General features: G+C 41.3%; 1 protein-coding gene across 1 annotated transcript; it reads left to right on the forward strand.

The window, feature by feature from the left end:
* The first annotated feature begins 11,259 nt into the window (after positions 1-11,259).
* Positions 11,260-12,371, forward strand: LOC146937490 (uncharacterized). Its single transcript, XM_085749444.1, has 3 exons — positions 11,260-11,625; positions 11,806-11,969; positions 12,059-12,371. The coding sequence occupies exons 1-3, from the start codon at positions 11,260-11,262 to the stop codon at positions 12,369-12,371; spliced, it is 843 nt and encodes a 280-aa protein (XP_085605570.1).
* The last annotated feature ends 8,320 nt before the right edge of the window (positions 12,372-20,691 follow it).

Below are 20,691 nucleotides of genomic sequence, written 5' to 3' on the forward strand. Positions count from 1 at the left end.
AATTTTTAACAGACTGAAAGAAATTTTAACATAGGAAATGACTAAAATACCCTTCTATGTGAATTTTGCAAATAACATTGAAATAATACGTAGAGGAAAATGCAATTGATCAGGGACAAATTCAAATGACTTAAAATGCACGAAAAGGAGAATTGAGCTAGTATTTTTAGGTCCAAAATTAGGGTATAACAACCACCAATCATCTCCACATAACATATAATAACTCTCCATAAAGGATTCACAATCAATTGATTCTCAAAAGTCATCTTTAGTCAAGTTCGTCTCTCAAAATCACAACATTAAATTAATTGAACATTTGAGTCAAAACCAAGTAAACAAGCTCAATTTCCTATACCTTGTATTCTCACAATTCACATATGTGTGCAGTAGAGGTTACATAAGCATTTCAGCGGCCAAATGCGACGAATTCATGAAAAACTCAAAGTTCGTCTCGTTTTATCACTTTTCACAAAATATCCATTTTCAAAGCAAAACAAGTTCAAACTTGATGGAACCAATCACAACCATTTTTAGAAATCATATAAACATTACGCAACTCTAATCCCACTTCAATTTCCAGAGAAAACGAGTTTTTGGAAAAATCAACGTTTGGACCGTTTTTACAAAAGTTAGACGATTTTCATAAATTCAAGTCCAAACCAATTCAAATCATGTTCCAGTAGGATTAAAGGTGTAAACAGAGGTTAATTATGTCCAAAGAAACATTTTAGAAGTATCAGATTGGTCCCCAAGTGCTCCAAAACAAAAATCAAAAATTGCTGAACTGGGGCTAGGACGCGAAAGCGTCCTCTGCACGCTTTAGCGTCCTAGTTCCAGAAACTCCTGGAACAGCACGCTTTTGGGACGCTTCTGGGACGCTGATGGGATGCTTAAGCGTCCTAAGCACGCGAAAGCGTCCTACATCAGATTCCCAGAACTCAGTTACGGGTTCTAGTTAAATTCATTCCAAAATCCACTTTTCAATCCCCCAATTCACCCAAACCAGTTCGAAAAAGTGTTTATAGGTCAAAATAGGTTCAATACACTTAAACACATACAAGTTTTGGAATTAAATAATCAACATAACCAAATTCACCAATTTCTCAATTCATTCTCAACTTTCAATAACAATATCAAATCTCATCATTAATTCACCAATCTTGATACCCAAAGTACCAATTCAACAACAACATATTCTAAATCAATAACAACAACTAATGAGTACAAATTCATGCACAATTCAACATCACAACATCAATTCTCATCAAACTTGCTCAAGAACACAAAACACCAACAACTATACATTTGAACATGTTAATTCACATACTAACATGCAATTATCACATAAATCATGTTCTCAAACATAACAACAACAATTATGCACGAATTTTACAACAATTAGGTTCAATTCATCAATTTAACAAAAATGGGTAAAGAGAAAAAAAAAAGATGAATTATGGTTGAAACCTAACCCTCTTACCTCTAGCTCCAAGATTCTCTAACCCAAGCTTCAATTTAGCTCCTAGATGATGAATCCCCTCTTCAAGCTCTAACCCTTGATCTTGTTCTTCCCTCTAGCCTCTATCTCTTCTCTTCTCAATGAAAATGAAATGAAAATGTTTGTAACCCTATCTCTTCTCACTAACATTAGTTTATAAAGGCTCACTTAATGGGCTTATCTCACAAACCTTAATGGGCCTAACCCATTTCTAATTCAACCTCAAAATGTCACTACTCACTTACCGGTAAAATATAACACTAAAGGTCACTTAACGGTAAATAAAATAATTACTACACCCTCTAGTAACTTGGTAAAATAGTAACTCTCACTAAACACTAAAAAAAATAACTTTCTGCAAAATTACAAAATTACCCCTACTCTCAAAATGACCAAAATGCCCCTAAGTCCAAAATGACTAAAATACCCTTCTAACACTGAATTCTACGATTCCCAACCAAAAATACACACAGAGGCAAATAATCACACATAAATAATAAATAAAATAAATCTAGCGAAAAATCGGGCTGTTACAGCACCCAGTAAGCGTCAGATCCCCGAGTTACACCAGGAGATCGGCGAGAAGGAGGTCACCCATACGAACTCCTCCAAGGCGGTCTCCTCCTAGACGATTTCCCCCTAGAAGATCCCCTCCACGACGATCCCCTCCAAGGAGATCTCCATCAAGACGTAACCGGCTCTCTTAGTCATCCTCTAGCTCTACGGACACTCGCGATCCCCGAAGTGACTGTAATGCTTACGGTCCATTCACACGGTGCATCCGAGAAGCTCCTATCCCCCGCGGGTTAGAGAAACCTCCCCAGATGGACTCATACGATGGGACAATTGACCCGGACGAGCACATCGAGTACATTGAGGCAGTTCTCACCTACAGATCGGTGCAGGGCGCCTTGAAATGCAAGCTTTTCGTCACTACACTAAGGCGAGGAGCTGTCACCTGGTTCAAGAACTTAAGGAGAAACTTCATCGACTCATGGAGCGACCTCTGTTACGAGTTCACGACCCACTTCACCGCGTCGAGGACACAGCAAAAAAACGGTGGCATCCCTTGAAGCAATCGTCCAAGGAAAGAGCGAACCTCTCCGAGACTACATCGAGAGGTTCAACAAAGAAGCTGTTCAGGTACGAGGTGTCGACGAAACAATGAAGCAGCACCTCATCCCCAAAGGTCTGCGCGAGGGCACAGACGTGAAGAAAGTTGTTCGCTTAGATCGCTCAAGGACTCTCAACGAGTTCCTAGCGATCGCAAAGATCTACATAGCTTATGAGGAGGAGTTGTATGCGGACATCCTCAACAAATCCAGGAAGGAGGAGCCTGCTGCTGAATCCTCCAAAAATCCCTTCCATGAGAAAAAGTAGGAAGGCAAAGCTGCTCGTGAAGGCAAAAGACCCAATGGTCACTTCACCGAGTACACTCCTTCGGCCATGGCAAGGGAGAAAATCTAAGCCGAGATCGCTGTAGCCGATCTGACAGAAGCTGGCGTCAAGCCACCAAAGGCTCCATCTCAGGTAGGAAAGGGGTCGACAAGAAAAAATATTGTCGATTCCACAAGTGCCACGGACACACCACAAATGACTGCATCCATCTGAAGGATGCTATTGAACTCCTCATTCAGCGAGGACGACTCAAGCAGTTCATCAAGAACCCAGAGGCAGAAAGAAAATCGTTGAACTCATTGGGGACGACACCAAGCCTGGCAAAACGATTGCCATGTCCGTAGAACACCTAGGTGATTTCCCTGACAATGTGGATATCACCCCCTACTCATGCACCTGGGAGTAGTTCCCCCCTGCCAACTTCATCACAGGAGGAACGCTAGACATCTCCATGGGAAGCATGAAGAGGAAGTTTGAGGAGCTCATGAGCGTCAACTTGCTAGCCCCATCCAATCACGGAAGAAGACCACCTTTGGCGTTCTACGACTCAGAACTACCTAGTGGAGCTTCAAATTATACAATTCCTTTGCTCGTGCGAGCATCGATGGCCAACGCAGATGTCCGTCGAGTCCTGATTGACACAGGTGCCTCATGCGACATCATGTACACCAGCCTGTTCAAAACTCTTCAACTAACGGAGAAAAACCTTTCTCCCTATGTTGGAAATGAACTCTAAGGCTTCAACGGCGCATCTACTCAGCCATGTGGATACGTAGAACTACTGGTCACCTTCGGCGAAAAGGAGGCCAAGAAGACAATAAAGATCCCATTCCTTGTAATCAACTGCCCTTCTCTCTACCATTGCATTATAGGGAGAACTGGGCTTGCCCAACTGGTTGCTGCATGTTCAACCGCTCATCTGAAGTTGAAATACCATGCAAAAGATGACATCATCGCCTGTCTCAACGGAGACATCAAAGTTGCAAGAAGATGTTTCCTCCAGGCTAATAAGTCCCAGAACTCGGTTTCCCAATCCAGCAAGCCTGGTGAAGACAAAGGGAAAGCTGTCGCGATCTCTCTAGATGCCAACTTGGTCGAACTTGATCCCAGGTTCACCAAGGAAGACCTCAGGGAACAAAAGAGGGAAAATAAGGATCCGCTCAACACGAAACTTCTTAGACCCATTCCTGATGGTGAATTCGAGCCGGTTCCTTTCGGGAACGACCCCTCAAAGAACTTCAAGATCGGCAAGGATCTTTCTAAACTTGTCAAAACACAGCTGATCTCCTACCTCAGCGAGAACGCCGACCTATTCGCATGGAGTGTGGCCGACATGCCTGGAATCGACCCTAGCGTCGCTTGTCACCAGCTGACAGTAGATCCTGGTTTAAGCGTCGTTGCTTAGCGACGTAGAAAGCAGTCTCCTGAAAAATCAGAGGCTAGAGAAAAAGCTGTAAAAGACCTCCGAGAGGCAAATTTTATTTCTGAGGCCAAATACACTACCTGGCTCTCCATTGTTGTACTTGTCAAGAAATCTAATGGAAAATGGCATATGTGTGTACCGATCTTAATAGGGTGTGCCCTAAAGACTCATATTCTCTTCCTAACATTGATAAACTCTTGGATAATTCCTCCGGCTATAAACTTTTATCCTTCATGGACGCCTATTTTGGGTACAACCAGATACCCATGGCCGAAGAAGATAAAATGAAAACAGCCTTCATGACCGAATCAGGGAACTATTACTACAACGTAATGCCCTTCGGTCTATGAAATATGGGGGCTACTTATCAACGTATGATGAACAAAGTCTATGACAAGGCACTTCTGGGCGACATCCTTGAGGTCTACATGGACGCTATGATTGTAAAATCCCAACAAAAGGTTGATCATGCCGCTCATCTCAAGAGAGTGTTCGAACAAACTCGGAAATACAACATGCGGCTCAACCCGGAAAAATGCACCTTTGGAGTTCTAGCGGGTAAATTCCTTGGTTTTTACTTAACGGAAAGAGGAATTGAAGCGAACCCAGATAAATGCCGAGCATTTACTGAGCTCCCCACACCCCACTCCAAGAAGTGAATCCAAACACTAAACGGTATCCTGACTGACCTCTCAAGATTCGTGGCTAAGTCCGCTCAACACGCTCTTCCTTTCTTCAAACTCTTACGAAAGGAAACGAAGTTCAATTGGGCAGACGAGTGTGAGAAAGCCTTAAAGCATCTCAAAGAAACCCTATCTGCACCACCAGTGTTCTCACGACCCGACCAAGGTGAAGTAGTGTACCTATACCTTTCAGTTTCCTTTGACGCGGTAAACGCCGTCCTCATAAGAGAAACGGCGGAGAGACAGAAACCATTCTACTTCACCAGCAAGGCGTTGCTAGGGCCTGAGACGAGGTACCAAAGAATCGAAAAGGTGGCTCTCGCCCTCATTACAAAAGCTCGAAGATTGAGGCAGTACTTTTTAGCTCATATGGTAATAGTCCAAACAGACCAACCCATCAGACAAATCATAGGTTGCCCCGACGTGGCCGGTCGGATAATGAAGTGGTCACTCGAGCTATCCGAGTTCGACATACACTACGAATCCAGAAAGGCACTAAAGGCGCAGGTGTTCGTTGACTTCCTTGCCGAAATGACTTTCCCGATTGAGGATAACGCTGAAGAATGGACTGTCTTCGTAGACAAATCATCTAATTCCAAAGGAAGCGGAGCCGGGATAATCATAGAAAACAACAAAGGTATCGTTGTCGAATTCTCTCTTGGTTTATCTTTTCCCGTCACCAATAACACTACACAGTACGAAGCCTTCTTAGCTGGTCTGTGAACCGCCCAAGACCTGGGAGCCAAAAAGGTAAAAATCTTTACTGATTCTCAGCTGGTAGCTTTCCAAGTCACAGGTGAATTCCTGGTCAAAGTGGAGCACCTCCAACGGTACGTCCAGCTGGTACTAGAGAAAATGAAAGAATTTGAAACTGTCAAGGTAACTCATGTTCCCCGCGAACAAAACACCAGGGCAGATATTCTTTCGAAGCTCGCCAGCACACGGACTGCCAGCGGAAACAAAACCGTCATACAAGAAGTTCTCGACGAACCAAGCGTCCACAGACGAGACGCTCAATTCCTCGAAGTCAACTCAATTATTGGGATGGAGGATTTGAGAGGACTCATCTCTCGTTACATATAGAATGGGGAACTTCCTTCTGATCCATATGAAAGGACAAGGCTGAAACGAAGGGCTTGCTCGTTCACTTTAGTGGAGGGAACCATATACAAGAGGGGTTTCATCACACCACTTATCAAGTGTTTGCGACCTAACAAGACCCAAGATTATGTAAACCTTTGTGATAAATGTCATTGACACGGGGACAAGCATCTCGCACCCCCCGCTGAACTAACGTCATTGGTTTCTCCTTGGCCCTTCGCATGGTGGTGCATTGACCTTTTGGGACCATTCCCTAAAACCCATGGACAATTCAAATATCTCGTAGTGGCCATTGACTACTCGACAAAATGGATCGAGGCTGAACCATTAGGGAAGATCACAGCCAAAAACGTACTTCGATTTTTCAAAAGGAACATCCTAGCAAGATTTGGAGTGGCTGCTTTAGTGATATCTGACAATGGGACTCAGTTTACAGACCAAAGGTTCCAGGACTACTTGAGGAAGATTGGGATCAAACAAAGGTTTACCTCCATCGAGCACTCTCAAGCTAACGGCCTCGCCGAAGCAGCAACCAGGGTCATTCTACGAGGAATACGAAGAAGGCTAGACACGGCTAAAACTAAGTGGGTTGAAGAGTCGCATACGGTCCTCTGGGCCTACAGAACTACTCCCAACTCCACAACTGGCGAGTCACCTTTTCGACTCACTTATGGGACAGAGGCGGTCATACCCATTGAGCTAACTGAACTCACATGGCGGACTGACGCCAACACTGACTTCCCAGCCAACACTGCAAATCTGCGTGAAGAGCTCGAATTTGTCGACGAAGTCAGAGACGAAGCTGCCTTGCGAGAAACAGCGCTAAAGTTGAAAATAGCCGCTTGCCATAGCAAAAAGGTCGTAAAGAGAGAATTCGAAGTAGGCGACCTCGTCCTCCGGCGAAACCAGAAGGACTCTGAAGAAGGGAAGCTCTCAGCCAACTAGGAGGGACCCTACAGAGTCCGAATGAAAACCGAAACGGGGGCTTACGGGCTTGAAGATCTCCACAAAGGCACAATTCCTAGAACTTGGAACACCGAAAAACTCAAAAAGTATTACACTTAGATGGCAAACGACGCCAAACAACTCTAATGTACATACTCAATTCAACACAACGAACTTCTCGCTCTCCAAACGAGCAATTAAACGAAAGAGGAAAGTCCTGCCACTCCAAATCCAAAAAATTAAAGGATAAGAGGGATCTACACAACAGATTCTCTTACTCCTCAGTATGTACGCTTACCTCTGCGACATCACTGCTCGGTATGTTAGGTAGAACCCCAACTCGCGATGGGGATTCACGCCTAAGTGTGTTTAACTTAGATTGATTTCTTCGTTCATCCGCTGTTCTACTTCCGAAAACACAACTTTGGACACACATTCAGATAAACTATCTCTTGGATGTGAAAAGCTTCTGATAAATAGCCCGCGTAACAGTCAGAACCCTCGCACCCGAACTCTTCCTTGCAAAACAACGCAAAGGGTAAAACGTTCCTGACATACCCCAATTTTTGACCTAAGGATCCTACATTCATAAACCGACACGTGTCCTTTGACCCTGATCAATCTCTGACGTTTCAGTGAAAATTTCGACAGAGAGGTATTCTGAAATACCTCATGTTTGGTTCCGAGTAGGGCCATCTTCTCACTTGATTTTCATTTTTTATCTTTTAGTTAAAATTTCCATCTTTTATTCCTTTTTTAAATAATTTTATTTTAATTTTATTCTGTTTAGTTTTTATCTATTCATTTAATTATTTCATTTTTTTTAGATAAGTCCAAAAGGTCAAGTCTGCATAATCTTTTTTTATCATTATGGTTTTTTCATTTATTATTTATATTTTTATTATTTGATAAAATCTAAAAAGGGTCCCAATCCACAATACAGCCTCTCATGCGTCTGTCAACGCACCTCAATCCAAACCTAGAATCTGTTACGCGCTTTCACTGTTCTCCTCCCCAAGCCACAAATTTTTCTACTCCTTCTAACAAACCCTAAGTCTGAATTGTAACACTATAAACTCAAAGCTGCAGACATACACTTAGGCGGCCGGAAATTCACCACAAAAACCCTGCATCAAAAACCATATTCAAACACCACTAGACACAAGCACATCGCACAAGTCATCACCAAGCCTCACACATCAAAACCAATTTGTACAACCATCACAACATCATGAATTCGTAACTCTCAATCATCACCAATCTAAGCCGCAAACCTCAATAGTGCACGAAACCGTACAACACAAATCAACCACTGAATTGTCACTACCGTACACGAGTCCGACGATCACAAAAACCGTGAATAAGAGCATCGCTGAACGAGCAGCCACATCCAAACCGACGCATCCATACAAGGCGAATCTGAAGCCAATCAAGCCGGAAGTTTACATCTACGCCGTGATCGGATTCCGTTTTCAAACAAAAGGTATAAATTTCTTTTCCTTTTTTAGATTTAGACGTCTGGGTAAGGATTTAGAGAATTTTAAGGCTTGAAGTGAATAAAGAGAGGAGAGTAGAAGAGACTAGAACAAAAAAAATAAAAAAAATAAAAGTTTAGGGTTCCGGCGTGGTTGCGCTGCCGCACCGGCCGGCTAACCGCTGCCGGAACCCCCATACCTTCCATCGGTGAAGAAGAAAACATATTGAGAGAGACAGAGAGAGAGAGAGAGAGAGAGAGAGAGAGAGAGAGACGAGAGCAAAAGAAGGGTAAGAGAGAGAAGAAACTTGTGAAAATGAATTGAAGCATGAGCTATAGCCTACATATATAATCTCATGGGATCATGTGTGCGTGGGTGCATGTTCTACCATGCACCCTCGCTCTTCCTGACCACCTGATCCAAATCAAACGGCCGTGATTGAACCTGCTAGACCCACACCCCTAAGCCTACAACTCCAACACCCCTTTGCTTTGAATCCCAATTTTCTTTATTTTTACAGTATGCACACCCCTGAATACTGCTGCACCGCCTGCATTCATGTTTTTTACTACATCTTGTTTAATTCTCTCATGCATTTTTTCCATTATTGCATTTTAATTATGCTGCATTTTAGGTCATTTTATTTCTATTTGTTACATTTCATTTTTATTATTCGTAATTTAATTATCGTTATTTATTTTCCAATAAAATTATCTTGTATATTAGGCTTAAATGTAATCATTCATGCATTTTTTTAGTTTTATCATCTCATTATTTCGATAGTTTATTTTATAGCATGAGTTTTAGAATGTAAACTAGACTTTAATGTAAATAATTTATTTTTCTTGTCATTTATCTTCCGCAAACCTTAGAATGTATATTAGGCTTGATGTAAATCATGCATGTGTGCGTGTGTGATTTATTTTTATGCTCTATAGTTTAGGTCAATGGTCTTTGTGGTGATTCAACGTCACCACAAAGTGCCTACGCTTTTAATGCAAACAAACCACGAAATCACATAAAACTTTTTCACAATAAACCTTGATTCAAAAATCAAGTGATCCCATTTCTTTATTTTATTTCCTTAATCAAATTTCAATCAACTTAATTTTACTTTGAGTTATTTTTCTTTTATTATAAAAAATACAAATAAATTCATATTTGCCACTTGGCTTTATTTCAAAACCTTTTTCAAAAACTTAATAAAAACACAAAACAAATCAAACGTCAATTTCTACCCCGAATTACGAGGTTTTGATCCCTCACGGGTACGTAGGCAGCAGACATTCATCCTTCCAAATAAAAAAAAATGCAAATAAAATCAGTCTTTTTTTTATTTTTTCTTTAATCACTTTAACTTCATTTCTTTCAAAAGCAAGCAAGTTTATAGCACGAAAAGTGAAATAAAATCAAGAGGTTCTCGTAGATTACTACGAACATAAAGGGTGATAATACCTTCCCTTCATGTAACTAACCCCGAATCCTAAATCTTTTCAATATAGGGTGGTTTGAACTTTTTTCCCCTTTTCTTAAAAAATTAAATGTTCAGTCGTGAAATAACTAGTGAGTCAAAAGCTAATCAAATAGCCTTGATCTCCAAAAAAAATGACGCGACAGAAATGGCGACTTCACTGGGGACCCCTAAGAGGGTTGAGCCTAACTTGGCTTTATTTAACTATTGTGCTATAACCTGCTTAAAAATCAAATAATAAAAGATGGAAATACTTGTATATATGTTCTCCCTTCTTCCTTCTTTCTTCTTTTAACGTGAGTGGTGAGATAAGTCCTAACCCGGGCTTGGGGAAATATAAGATAGGAGTGGTAGAACCATAGTGACATTCCGAGAGTATTCTCGTGTTTAGGAACATGTGATATGGCCACGCTTAGCGGAGGATCTTGGAGTGATATATGTCGGTGTGTGTTGTCACGTTTAGACATTATTACTTTTAAGCATCCATCGAAGCTAAGTACCTTTAGTTACCTTTAACCCATCTTAGCCTTTTAGGAAGTAGTGCGGTGGCTAACCAAGTGTTGTCTTGGAATTAGTCGACACGTGATGCTACACTCAAATGAGACTTTCCTACGAACACTGTTGGACCGGGTGTTGTCCCGTCACCCAACTAAATTCGGAGGGGGTTGTAGACTTTGGGAACTTGGTAGAACCCGTGATACAAGTACAAATGGAACCATAGTCCTTGCCAAAATGACGAGTTTACCCCTGACTCCATCATTATGGACCTAACCTCACCATGTTTTCTCCGTTCTTTAGCATAATCATGCATACATGCATTCATTCATAAACAACTTTTTCCATAAAATATCAAAGGATTTAGACAAGTTTTTTTTTTGCAAACATCACAGATGAACGGACCTTGTAAGGAAGAACACCAAGAAATCCAAACTTCAAAACTTTTAACTAAGCTTTAACTTTTGTTAAAGAACTTTTTCCTTGATTTCGTTCTTACTTTTGAAATGGGAACTATTTGAAATATTTCAAATTATGAAATGAAACAATGTTCCATATGATGTTTACGATTAGTTTGACAAGTCCTTTGATAAAAAAAATGTGTCTATTTTTGTATAAGCATCATGCATCATTTTGCATTTCATAGTCTCGTTTTCGAGTCTCACAAATTTTTATCTTCCATAAAAGGTCAACCCATTTCAAAAGCGGTCTGACTGTCCCGTCCAAAGCCAACTCGCATCTACAACACTCGAGCTAACGTAAGAAAGAAAATGGAAGGTCTTGAACAAGAGAATCATGCACTTCATGAACAAATGGCAGCCATGCAGACTAAGATGGACGAAATGAATGAACTAATGAAAACACTGGCGGCAACACAGAATCAACCACCGCCACCTCCTCCTCTCAGCACTCAGGTCGAAGCAACTGTCTCTACTGTCCCTGATTGGAGGATATCTGTCAGTGCTCCACCATACTCCATGCCAAAAGGTCGTCCTTGGGGTGTTCCTATTAGTCTTGGTGAAGTATTCCACCTTTATGCCTCCAAAGTGCCAATGCCTACTTCTCAATATGCAGCTCCTGTTCGTCTGCCTTTTGCAACAATTCCTCGAGCTACTATGGCGTACTCAGCACCTATGGTTCATGCTATCCCGTAAGATAACGGACCCATCTTCCATTCAGGGAGTGTGGGGGCCTATGATCAAGTGGATGATTTATAATAGAAGTATGATGAGATGTACCGTGAGATGAAATCTCTCTGCGGGAAAGAAAAATTCGGGAAAAATGTTTATGATCTGTGCTTAGTTCCGAATGTCCAGATACCCCACAAATTCAAGGTCCCAGATTTCGAGAAGTATAAAGGGAACTCCTGCCCTAAGAAACATCTGACAATGTATGTAAGAAGGATGTCTGCATATGCCAAGGACGATCAAGTCCTTATCTATTTCTTTCAAGAGAGTTTAGCTAGTCCTGCCTCAAAATGGTATACGAATCTAGACAAAACAAGGATCCAAACTTTCCGTGATCTATGTGATGCTTTTGTGGAACAATACAGTTATAAGAACAATGCAGTTATAATGTGGATATGGCTCCAGACCGAAGCGATCTTCAAGCTATGAATCAAGAGAACAAGGAAACATTCAAAGAGTATGCCCAACGATGGAGAGATACCGTTGCCCAAGTCAGCCCGTGTATAGAAGAGAAAGAGATGACCATGCTCTTCTTAAAAACTCTCAATCAGTTCTACTACGAGAAGATGGTCGGAAGTACGCCCAAAAACTTTGCTGAGATGGTTGGTATGGTGGTACAGTTGGAAAAAGGATTCCTAGAAGGACGATTGGTCAATGAAAGTGTCCCCACTCGCAGTTCAAAAAAGAAAGACTAGGAAGTGAATATGGTGAAAGGTCAGCCTCGACGACAGGCTCATCCGCAATTCAATCCACATCACCAGGCTCAGAAAACACCGCAGTATGATCCGATTCCTCTGAAATATGCTGAGCTGCCTCCCTCTTTGCGTGAGAGGAACCTTGTCCGGACCAGACCACCTCGGCCGATACATAAGAAATTGCCGGCTAGGTGGAGACCTGACCTCTTCTGTACCTTCCATCAAGGGGCACAAGGTCATGACATTGAGCACTATTTCTCTTTGAAGATTGAAGTCCAGAAGCTGATCGACGACGATGTCTTGCCTTTCAAGAATTTGAATCCGAGCGTGTAGACGCAATTGAGTCGCTGTCAATGTTCATTCTTGCTCATTTAATATGTTTGTTGTTTGTCTTTCAAAAAATATCCTTTCGTCCTGCCCGAGACGAAAGTGAACTTGTTTAGGGCTTTTTGCTTCATGTATTTTCCATCATTAATAAAAAGGTCGTTTTGATCCTGACTTTGTTTTTATTTTGTGCTTATTCTGGGAAAATGGTAATACAAAAAAACCAAAAAAAAAAAATTCTTTAATCATTCTCAAATATCTGCATAATCATAACTTATGCATAATCATAACTTATACTTACTTGTCAAAATCAATAATCAAATCATGCATTGATAAGCCCGTTGAACACATTAACCGTATCCTCTCTTCCAACTTTGAGTTCCCTGTGTCCGAAGCTGAAGAAGGGAAGAATGAAGAGACTCCCGACAAGATCTCTCGCATACTGGGGCATCTTAGCCATTGAAGCCACAAACAAAAATCAAGAAGATTGTCTAGAAGATGGCAGTCACTTACAAAGACTGGCATGAGATGTTATCGTTGCCTTACGTGGGTATCGTGCTTCATTACACATTTCAACAGGGGCAGCCCCCATCCTCCCCTCAAGTATACAACATGGAGGTCATGTCTCCCGTGGGGTTTGAAGTCCCGTCAATAGGAGTTCTGCTGAAATCCCAGCTTGATTGAACTTTAACTGCATGACAACCTTGTACAACTACATCAAAAGAGGTTGAAACAAACTTCCAACAAGAAGGTTCGTCCCGTGAAATTCAAGAAGGAGACTTTGTGCCCAAAAAGGTACTATCTTTTCAACCAGACTCCAGGGGCAAGTGGACGTCTAACTATGAAGGCCCATGTGCAATGACTTTTGTGACTACGGATGGTGACAAACACACACATCCTATGAATGCCGGTGTAGTCAAGAAATACTCTGTCAAAAATAAAAGCTCGATAAGTCGCAAACCTGAAAAGGCGGCTTAAGCAAAAAAGAGCGTCACGGTGAACTGAAAACCCGCAAGGGCGGTCCAGGCAAAAGTTAGAGACATGAACAAAAATGATTATCCTGATATATTGAAAGCCTAAAAAGGCGATCTATGCAAAAGTTAAGGATCATGACAAAGTAACTGCATCCGGCCAGGCACAACCCACTTGGGGCATACCTACAATCAAAGAACCTCCGATTCGAAGCATCTGTAGATCAAAGACTCGGAACAGGGGCATTCAAAGTTGTTAGGGAGAATAACTGTTATTGTGTTCAATGTACTTTCCCATTATGTTTACCATTTTCCAACTTTTGCAAAAATCTTTGGGGCCACGCCATTGGCAGGTCACCACTCAAGTCATCAAATTTGAGCCTGTGCCCATTTACTTGGAACTCCCATTTATTCTATTCACAAAATTTCTTCTATTTTTGATGCAATACTTGAAGCAAAAAAATTTCAAAATACAAAACTTTTTTTTACATCTTTTGAGAAGTGTGAACCACAAACACACTCTCTTTGAACTCGTGAGTAGTTGAAGCGTACATCAGCATGCGCCTAGAGAACGGTTACACTCCGAAAGAGAAACATGGCTAAGCACTATGGAGAGGGCCTCTGCTTTGAGCCAGATGTTGCCACAATACAAAAAAAATCAAAAAAATATATACAAAAAAAAAAGAGCTCGCTAAGTTGAAAACCTAAAAAGTCGACTTAGGCAATAGAGAGCATCCCGGTGGACTGAAAACCCAAAAGGGTGGTCCAGGCAAAAATTAGTGGCACAAAAAAGGAATATATTCTTGGTGGACTGAGAACCCGAAAGGGCGGTCCAGGCAAAAGTTAGGGATTTTCAAAAAAAAATATAAAGCAAAAAACGTGACTGATGAGGCGTACCAGTGGGAAGACACTCTGTGCTGGTTTACAAATGGGCTCTATCCCCAGGAGGCATCAGTTGCTACCTTGTGCTGTATTTTTACCCCATCAACGGTTCAATTTGTTCGCAATAATATCATCTCCAAGGTAGTCTGCCGAGTGTTTGTACTGCAATGTCAGTGCACTTCCCATCTTACCTATCTTGTCTCGTTTCATCGAGTCACTGTCATTTACAGTTTATACAGTCATGCAAGTTGCATAATTATATATTCACACATTCATACATTCATATATTCATACATCTATACATTCATACATTCATACCTTAATACTTTCACATATTCATACACAACATATACACAATATCAATTCATACATGGGTGCATCAGTCACCCAAAGTCTTGTTTGGTCGTATCCTTTCGTTTCAGTCCTCAATTGTTTCAAGCTGACAGTCCTAAGCAACAGACCGCTTGAGTTTACTTTTTTCAAGCTGCCAGTCCTAAACAACGGACCGCTTGAGTTTACTTGTTTCAAGCCGCCAGTCCTAAACAACGGACCGCTTGAGTTTACTTTTTATCTTTGTTTCAAGCTGCCAGTCCTAAACAACGGACCGCTTGAGTTTACCATTTTATCAATCGTTTCGACCTACCAGTCCTAAACAACGGACCGCTTGAGTTTACCTTTCATTCTCTCACAAGTGTCATCCCCAGTGTGTCTGGTCAAAGGATGTCTCATTCATTTGTCTTCATACAGCTATCTTACAGATAGTAGACAACATCCATGTCATTTGTCTTCATACGGCTATCTTACAGATAGTAGATAATGTCTTTTTTTCATCTTACCATGATACGACTATCATACGGATAGTAGGTAATCCATGTCATTTCTCTTCATACGGCTATCTTATAGATTGTAGACAATGTCTTTATTTCATCTTACCTTCATACGACTATCACACGGGTAGTAGGTAATACATTTCATGTGTCCTCATACAGCTATCAATTCCAATAGTAGGTAAAACCTATCAAACTCTTGTCTTCATACATCTATATACAGATAGTGGACAATCATCTTCCCCAGTGAAACTACAGTATCCCCTAGCGGAGTTGGATCCCTTTCTTTGACACATTTGGGTATTCCGCGATTGTTTCTCGTCTCAATCAAATCATCTTTGCCATCCTGCATTCATAATTGCATCATGAGTATTTCATAGCATCTTAGGTCAAAAATGGCGTACTTCGTATTTAAGTCTCTTCGACCCGTCAAATCAAAGATTGCATCTTCAAGTCTCTGGACGAAGAAGCATAAATAGGGGCATCTGTCATACCCCAATTTTTGACCTAAGGATCCTACATTCATACACCGACACGTGTCCTTTGACCCTGATCAATCTCTGACGTTTCAGTGAAAATTTCGACAGAGAGGTATTTTGAAATACCTCATGTTTGGTTCCTAGTAGGGCCCTCTTCTCTCTTTATTTTCCTTTTTTATCTTTTAGTTAAAATTTCCATCTTTTATTCCTTTTCTAAATCATTTTATTTTAATTTCATTCTGTTTAGTTTTTATCTATTCATTTAATTATTTCATTTTTTTTAGATAAGTCCAAAAGGTCAAGTCTGCATAATCTTTTTTTATCATTAATGTTTTTTCATTTATTATTTATATTTTTATTATTTCATAAAATCTAAAAAGGGTCCCAATCCACAACACAGCCTGTCATGCGTCTGTCAACGCACCTCAATCCAAACCCAGAATCTGTTACGCGCTTTCACTGTTCTCCTCCCCAAGCCACAAATTTTTCTACTCCTTCTAACAAACCCTAAGTCTGAATTGTAACACTATAAAATCAAAGCTGCAGACACACATTCAGGCATCCGGAAATTCACCACAAAAACCCTGCATCAAAAACCATATTCAAACACCACTAGACACTAGCACATCGCACAAGTCATCACCAAACCTCACATATCAAAACCAATTTGTATAACCATCACAACATCATTAATTCGTAACTCTCAGTCATCACCAATCTAAGCCTCAAACCTCAACAATCCACGAAACTGTACAACACAAATCAACCACTGAACCGTCACTACCGTACACGAATCCGGCGATCACAACAGCTGTAAATTAGAGCACCACTAAACCAGCAGCCACATCCAAACCGACGCATCCATACAAGGCGAATCCGAAGCCAATCAAGCCGCAGCTTTACATCTACGCCGTGATCGGATTCCGTTTTCAAACAAAAGGTATAAATTTCTTTTCCTTTTTTAGATTTAGGCGTCTGGGTAAGGATTTAGGGAATTTTAAGGCTAGAAGTGAATAAAGGTAGGAGAGTACAAGAGAATAGAACAAAAAAAAATTAAAAAAAAAAAAGTTTAGGGTTCCGCCGTGGTTGCGCCGCCGCACCGGCCGGCCAACCGCCGGCGGAACCCCCATACCTTCCATCGGTGAAGAAGAAAACATATTGAGAGATAGACGAGAGCAAAAGAAGGGTAAGAGAGAGAAGATACTTGTGAAAATGAATTGAAGGCTGAGCTACAACCTATATATATATTCTCATGGGATCTTGTGCGCGTGGGTGCATATTCTACCATGCACCCTCGCTCTTCCTGACCGCCTGATCCAAATCAAATGGCCGTGATTGAACCTGCTTGGCCCACACCCTTAAGCCTACAAGCCCAACTCCCCCTTTGCTTTGAAGCCCAATTTTCTTTATTTTATAGTCTGCACACCCCAAAATACTGCTGCACCCCCCTGCATTCATATTTTTTACTACATCTTGTTTAATTCTCTCATGCATTTTTTCCATTATTGCATTTTAATTATGCTGCATTCTAGGTCATTTTATTTCTATTTGTTAAATTTCATTTTTATTATTCGCATTTTAATTATCGTTATTTATTTTCCAATAAAATTAGCTTGTATATTAGGCTTAAATGTAATCATTCATGCATTTTTTAGTTTTATCATCTCATTATTTCGATAGTTTATTTTATAGCATTAGTTTTAGAATGTATACTAGGCTTTAATGTAAATAATTTATTTTTCTTGTCATTTATTTTCCGCAGACCTTATAATGTATATTAGGCTTGATGTAAATCATGCATGTGTGAGTGTGTGATTTATTTTTATGCTCTATAGTTTAGGTCAATGGTCTTTGTGGTGATCCAACGCCACCACAAAGTGCCTACGCTTTTATTTTCTTGCTCCGCTAGTTGTAGCTTTAATTTAATGCAAACAAACCACAAAATCACGAAAAACTTTTTCACAATAAACCTAGATTCAAAAATCAAGTGATCCCATTTCTTTATTTTATTTCCTTAATCAAATTTCAATCAACTTAATTTTACTTTGAGTTATTTTTCTTTTATTATAAAAAATACAAACAAGTTCATATTTGCCACTTGGCTTTATTTCAAAACCTTTTTCAAAAACTTAATAAAAAACACAAAACCAATCAAACGTCAATTTCTACCCCAAACTACGAGGTTTTGATCCCTCACGGGTACGTAGACAGAGGACACTCGTCTTTCCAAATCATAAGAAATGTAAATAAAATCAGTATTTTTTTATTTTTTCTTTAATCACTTTAACTTCATTTCTTTCAAAAGCAAGCAAGTTTATAGCACGAAAAGTTAAATAAAATCAAGAGGTTCTCGTAGAGTACTACGAACATAAAGGGTGCTAATACCTTCCCTTCATGTAACTAACCCTGAATCCTAAATCTTTTCAATATAGGGTGGTTTGAACTTTTTCCCCTTTTCTTAAAAAATTAAATGTTCAGTCGTGAAATAACTAGTGAGTCAAAAGCTAATCAAATAGCCTTGATCTCCAAAAAATGACGCGACAATTCCAAACAGAGCAACTAATGCCTGGGAAGAGAAAGGCAAAACTTGATTCAAAACAACGAGTCAAAGCAACAAGGCCGCAGGCGGGCATGCAAAACTCTCCAGCCATTAATTCACTTTGTCGAAATAATGACTGCCAGGGGGTAGGCCATCCCACCTCAGCGGACTTACATCACTTCAAGCCTCATATCCCAAAAAGCGAGCATCAAAATACAATCAAAAAAGCATACAAATTGTTACATTTTGTAAAACATACAAGATAAGCAGTTCGCTCTTGACAAATACTTCAAACATTATAAAAAAGCCTCACACAACGAGCACTCAATTCAAAACATTATACTTGAAAATAAATCACTCATTTTTAGACAAGTGTAATTGAGAATAGACTAATTATATTGCAAAGGTGCTAAAAACACGAAGGGCGCACAATGTCATTACAAGCATGGTTGTTGAAAAAGGTATTAATTACAAGGCCCTTTTGGCCTGGGCGTCATCAACATGCCCTTCATCTTCCTCCAAGTTTGGGGGAGGCTTGATCACTCCATCTTATACATCACTAAGATGGTGAGTTCCTTCGACAATCAGGTCGACGTCGGGATTCACCACCTTCAGCTGAGCCACTTCACGATCAAAGCCAAGCTTGACGGCGTCCAACAAGCTCCCTTCAAGCTCACCAATCCTGTCCACAAGACCAGCACGCTTCAGGACAGCTGTGTCTTCCTCTTCATCCTCTCTAGGAAAGTCCGCCTTCTTCAGAGCTTCCTCCAAAGACACCTTCTCCTCAGCCAACTTCCGAGAAGAATCGGCCGTTTGCTCAAGAGCAATTCGAGCTTCCGCCAATCGCGTCTCCATAACAGCAAATTGGTGGTCACGCTCCTCAGAAACCGACCTCTTGATCCTTGCCTCTTCTTCCAGAGTAGTGACCTTTGCAGTCAAAGCGTCCTTCTCCTGAGCCAATGCATCGGCCCGGACTTCACTCTCCAGCGAAGCATTATTCAAGGCCGCAGCAACCTCCAAAGCCTTCATAGTAGCAATAACCCCATCAGTTATCTCTTTACTCCGGCCAGCTGGACCTAAGTCCTGAATAATCTTCAGCTCGAGATCGTCCAAGAAAAGAGTCGACTGAGGGCCACACAGATCCGGCTCATACCACACTTTCGGAAGCTGAAGGAAGTCTCCCCTCTCGGAACGAACAGAAACTGCCCTAATCGGCGTGATCGGCTCCTTGGAAGGCGTCCCCACCTTCTACCTTTTCACAAACTCCTGCACCAGCTCTTCAGGAGGACCCTCACCTTCCAAGTCCACCACATGACTAGAGGTTGGACCCGGACCAGAACCGGCTATGAGGTGCTCCAAGGACTGGACATTCTTGCACCGCTTCTTGGCAGAGATCTTCTTGCTCGCTGCGTTCACAAGAGCCCCCAAGTCTTTCATTTTTCCTGCAAAACATAAAAAGGGAAAATTCGTCAGATAGGGGGAACAAAACAAGAAAACAAGGAGATAAAATACAAAAAGAGGTTAAACTACCGAGGCAATCTTTGAAATCCTGGGATGTCAACAACTTGTGAGAATTGATGAGGTGGGGCTCTGTTACTTGTTTTCTATCCTTGTTCATCAATGGCTTCCCCCGTTTGTCGGTTTTGACCCTCCGTGGGAGAGATTGAACAAACGCCCAAAGTTGTTGGCGCACTTCTATCTCCTCCTCTGAGAGACTAGAGGGGGTTCGGCCAAAATGCTTCGGCTCGTAACCAAAGTGGTCCTGAGACCAACAGAGATGGAAGAAAGGGCGACGCTCCTGAACACCATCATCTATCGCACTCAGAATGGAAGCCAAAGCCGCTTCGCTTTTCGGCCTTACCAAAAAAGAGCGTTCTTTGAAACTCCTCACTTTTCCAGCAAAAACCCCAAACATTTTCTGGGTCTGACGGAAAGAAACCCAGTCCGCACCCCGTTGTACGGTGAAGAAGGAGAAGAAAACGTTCTTAGAGGCGGGAAGTTGGAGATAGTCACACAGCAACTCGAAGGCTCTCATAAAGGCATAGGAGTTAGGATGGATTTGGGAGGGCGACAACTTGGTCCACCGAAGTACCTCCCGTTGGAAGTCAGAGAAAGGGAACCGAAAACCCATGTCTTTGAAAAACACTTCATACATGGGAAAGGCGTAGTTCTCGTACTCCGAACACACCCTATCGGAAGTGCTCAGAAGCACCAGCTCCCAATCCTCCGTGTTTCCAATCAAGCCGAAAGGGATCTCTCCCACACCACCTAAGGCGAATGACGACTCTATTTCCAGGG

The sequence above is a fragment of the Medicago sativa genome, chromosome 3 (assembly GCF_051527215.1).
Source record: "Medicago sativa cultivar Bolivia chromosome 3, Bolivia_mono, whole genome shotgun sequence".
NCBI classification, from domain to species: Eukaryota; Viridiplantae; Streptophyta; class Magnoliopsida; order Fabales; family Fabaceae; genus Medicago; species Medicago sativa.